Below are 4,478 nucleotides of genomic sequence, written 5' to 3'. Positions count from 1 at the left end.
CCTCCCTCCCTCCCTCCCTAAATTCCTAGCTCCGCCACTAATAAGATGTGTCATGGAGACAAACAATGATGTGAGGAGAAGGGTGAGAGAGATGGGAGAGAGTGGTAGGAAGGCTTTGATGGATGGTGGATCTTCATTCACTTATCTAGGATGTTTAATTGAGGATATGGTTGGCAACATATTTGTATTTGTAGGTGAGGTTGTCAAAAAAAGAGATCATGCTAACGAGTGCCCTCATGGCAATAGTTAATAATCCATTTTAGGAAAGTTTTAACACAACTTTTATGGGAAATAAAAAAAAGCTGTCTAAGCATAAATTGTTTTTTTTTTTTTCCTTTTCCCATAAAAACTTTCTTTAAATGGATTATTAATCATTTCCCCAAGGGTATTCATTACCATTTCTCTAAAAATAAAAAATAAAAATAAAAAAGTCTTATGTTGGATATGGAGATTGCCTTTCCCTATTTTCGAAATGTCATGTATGGTATGTTGTTCTTTTTAGCTTATGAAATAAAATTTTTATTCATAATTTCTTTATAAAAAAAGTGGGGGGAGGGGGGGGGAGAGAGAGAGAGAGAGAGAGAGAGAGAGAATTTAGTGGTGTTTACGTGTCAATCTTAAAATAAAATTAAAACCATGTTTTTAAAAAAGCCAAACCATTAAAGAACTGCATAATAGAGAAGTTTAGGATAGTAAAACCGAATTGTAATGATGTCCTAATAATTTAATAATTAGTCAAAATAATCAACAATAGATTATATTTATAAAAATATAAATAAATAATGACAGTAATAATTTTTATTTTCAAATGTACTTTCACAACTTGAATAAGGCACACATAAAATAAAAATAAAGCATACCCATCAATAAATAATTGCAAAATGATGTGCAAGTCTGGCTCTTTGTAACTTTACAACAATATTTGAAAAGAGAAAATAAAAATACCAAAGGTGAAATGGAAGGATGGCATTTCACCAATCGCTTTTCCATTCCAGCCCTATAGAATGTATCTACAACCTACACTAGCTAGCCATCTGGCAATAATATACACAAACTTCATACTAGGTACAAGATTTAAGATCAATTACCACTATTATTTGTTCTCTGTTTCCTTCCCTCCAAACATTCCTCAAAATTTGCAAGAAGTTCCCAACCTTTGCTTCGAGTTAGTGCACTGATCTTTACCTTCAAACAACTTGGGCAAAAGCTCCTCAAAAATCTGCAAAAACAATTCCCACTCATCTTCACTCATGTCTTCAAAAGAAATGCCCCCATTTTCAAAATTATAGCTTGTTACTGAAAAACTCATGCTCTTCATAAAATGCCCCGCCACCTTGTGATTGTCACAGAAATTGTTGTCCTCACTTCCATCATATGCTCCAATACCATCATTATCATCAAAATTGTCATTTATGGTCGAAAACCTTGGCATCATCTTAAGTGGATCAACTACCCCAGGATGGCTCTTCAAGAGTTGGGGAAGGTCCAAGACCTCAATTAAACTCTCTTCATTTTCATCTTCAAGTTGAAATATTTCGAATTCTTTTTCTTGATCATGATAACAAATACTAGGCAAGCTAGACTTGGCTTGGGTACAGAGATTCTCTAAGACGCTCAATTTTTCTTCCCCACCACAAAATTGCCGAGTCATCATTGCACCAATATCAGCAAGACAAAGCCCAGAAGCCGCAGCTTGCTTCAAGAAAATAGTGCATAACACAAGTACCCTGATAGAAGACTCCCTTATAGATGGAAGTTGAGTCCTTAAAAGTTCGGCATCTTTAAATGGATCAAGATTAGAAATGTACTCAATTTCATACTTGGAAAAAGGAACTGAGGCTTGAGGCCAATGCAGCCACTCAAAATATGGATCATCAAGAAACTCAGGAAGGCAGAGCCCATGGTCAATTGGAACAAGCTCAGCTACCCCAGGTGCATAATTAGTATCATTCTTATGCTTCTTAACAAGTATATTCCCAGCATGCCTGTCAAGATTCATGAGTCTAACATCAAAAATCCCAATCCTATGCACTGATGCAACTGAGAAACCAGAAGAGCCCAACTCTCCAGCATCATATTCATGTTCCACAAAGCGTTGGAGTGAAGCAACTTTGTATTGTTCAGCTAAAAGTGTGGCTTCATTATTGACATGAAATGCAACATGGGAAATTTTCACTAAAGCTGTCGGTGGAACCCCAGCAAAGCTATTATGATCAAGAAGATAAGCAGCCAATTCACGAATGCCAGTTTCACCTATTCTAACTGAGCGTTTCAATCCTGGTTGGCCAAGCATTCGACCCCCAAAGCCTTTTGGATTGTTTAAGGCTAAAGGTTCTTCATCTATTGGCTTTGCCACAGCAATATTATCACCATTATTTCGGCTACACAGGAAGTAGGCACCACCTAACCCACTTGACACTGGCATTGGATCAACACCAGAGGCTAAAGCTATGGCAACCTCAAGCACTAAAGCACGTGCTCTTGGATCCTCTTGGCCCCCAACAATCTCAATTTTTGGATTTTTATCAAACTCTTCCTCCACTTCTGTGGTTATGGATAGGCATGGGGTGGATAAGCTTCTGTGAATGTTGTCGACTTCAAATGCTTGCATTGAGGTGTGTGGTAGATTAGATTGTTCAAGAATTTTGTGATCCAGGTGAGTGTAGGATTGGAGTCTGCATATTTGGGATCGGCTGAAAGGCTTGAATCCATGATGTTGATCAATGGCTATGGCCATGTTAAAGAATCTCATACAGATGAGATAGGGTGCCACGAATGCCAGGGGCTGCTCTTCTCAAAGGATCCCCCAAGAATTAGAGTTCCAGTTGGTAGATCAATAATCACATATCTACATGGCCAAAATAAGCACAACCTCCTCATCAATTTCCAAATATATATAATTGACATAAGAAAAAAAGTAACAATTATCAAGCATTATTAAATTTGAATATGAGCAATAGCTTGTTTCCTTTTGCTGGTTTGTGGAAAAACTATATTTTAATCAGATATGGTCCTAGAAAGCTCCCATTGCTATTTAATGTGCAACAACTGCAATAAAAAGTTTATATATGATTTTCTATAACATTATTCATTTTAATTAATGTTGTCATATGTAATGGGTCAATATGTAGAAAGATAAGTACCATTATTTAAGGCAAATACATACTTTTTTTATGGGGAAGGCAAATACATACTGAATCTTGCAAAAAAAGAATGTGTCATTAACAATTTGGGCCAATAAGGGTATTCACGTTTATGATCTTCTAGCTAGCTATATATTAGGCATCGCTTGAACCATCTCCGCTACACTACAGGATCACCTTTTTTTTTTTTTAAGGGGGTACGGATCACATTTAATAAAATAAAAATTTTAAAAAAAAAATGATTACGACATTCAAAGTATGACTCAGTGGTATATATTTTATTCATAGTTAATTCCAACTCCCAAAATGAAAGGGTTGCAATAAATTATTAGTTAACGTAAATTGCTTCTCGCTATAATGAATGGAACCACCACATATATATGTTGGGACAAGATTTATGTACAGTACTTAGGTGTTGTTCCTTAAATTCTTCTCTTAAAATTTTGCCATGTAGATGTTTTCTCATAGGATGGAAGTGTATTTTTTTGTTAACTAGCCACATGGCTAAATCTTAAAAGAAGAATCTAAAGAACAGCACCTAAGATACTGTTCCTAAGTTTTGTCTTATATATGTTATATGACATTACAAGTGTGTTGGTTTGCATTCATGCATGAGAATGCCTAAATAAAGATTTCCCCTTCGATTACACAATGCCTAAAAATGTACATTTAAAATGTGAGGCATGAAAAAATTATACAAAGGTGAATATGAAATGTAAACCGTGTGAGATAATTAGTTTTTATGCTAACTTGCCTATTAATTTAAAATTTATCATTCTTTGTGTGGATATCAACTGAACATTCTTAAATTTTAGAAAACTTTGCTTACCCAATATTGGCAAACAGATCTCTAATGTCACATGCTATTGACGTTCCTTTATTTTGTGGATGATCAGCAGAGTATAGGCTAATTTCCACACGTTTGTTCTTGAATCCAACATAACCTGCATATATCCAAGCAAGGATTACCACAATGAAGAAAAAACTAATAATAAAAATAAAGAAGCATTCATATATGTCTTGCATATCTTTGTATGGAATGAAATCATAAATTGAGAAATAAAAATGTAACAACCATATAGGCAAATCCAATTAATCCCTCGCTCCTCCGCACATAAATCGCCACGATTTTCTGAAATATTAAATTATAATATCATGCACAGGTCACAATGCTTTATAAAAAAGAAAATAATAACAATAGTAATTCAACAATTAATTTCCAACATTTACATGTTATCCAAGAAAAAAAAAATCAAAAAACTTATGTTGAATGGCTTAAAAAATAAACAATGCTGAAAACAACCTTGTATTTTCTTTTCATTTCAAATGACATGT

The 4,478-nt window shown here is 34.6% G+C and overlaps 1 protein-coding gene across 1 annotated transcript; it reads right to left on the bottom strand.

Annotated features, from left to right (window-relative positions):
* Positions 1–917: 917 nt before the first annotated feature.
* On the bottom strand, positions 918–2,757 carry LOC142608579 (phosphatidylinositol 4-kinase gamma 8-like). The gene has a single exon (XM_075780269.1). It carries the CDS (start codon positions 2,750–2,752, stop codon positions 1,130–1,132), a length of 1,623 nt encoding a protein of 540 aa, XP_075636384.1. The 5' UTR covers positions 2,753–2,757; the 3' UTR covers positions 918–1,129.
* Between the last annotated feature and the right edge of the window lie 1,721 nt (positions 2,758–4,478).

Source organism: Castanea sativa, chromosome 9 (genome assembly GCF_040712315.1).
Source record: "Castanea sativa cultivar Marrone di Chiusa Pesio chromosome 9, ASM4071231v1".
Lineage (NCBI taxonomy): Eukaryota > Viridiplantae > Streptophyta > Magnoliopsida > Fagales > Fagaceae > Castanea > Castanea sativa.
The sequence above is the reverse complement of the archived record's forward strand: the minus strand, read 5'-3'. Positions and strand labels throughout refer to the sequence as shown.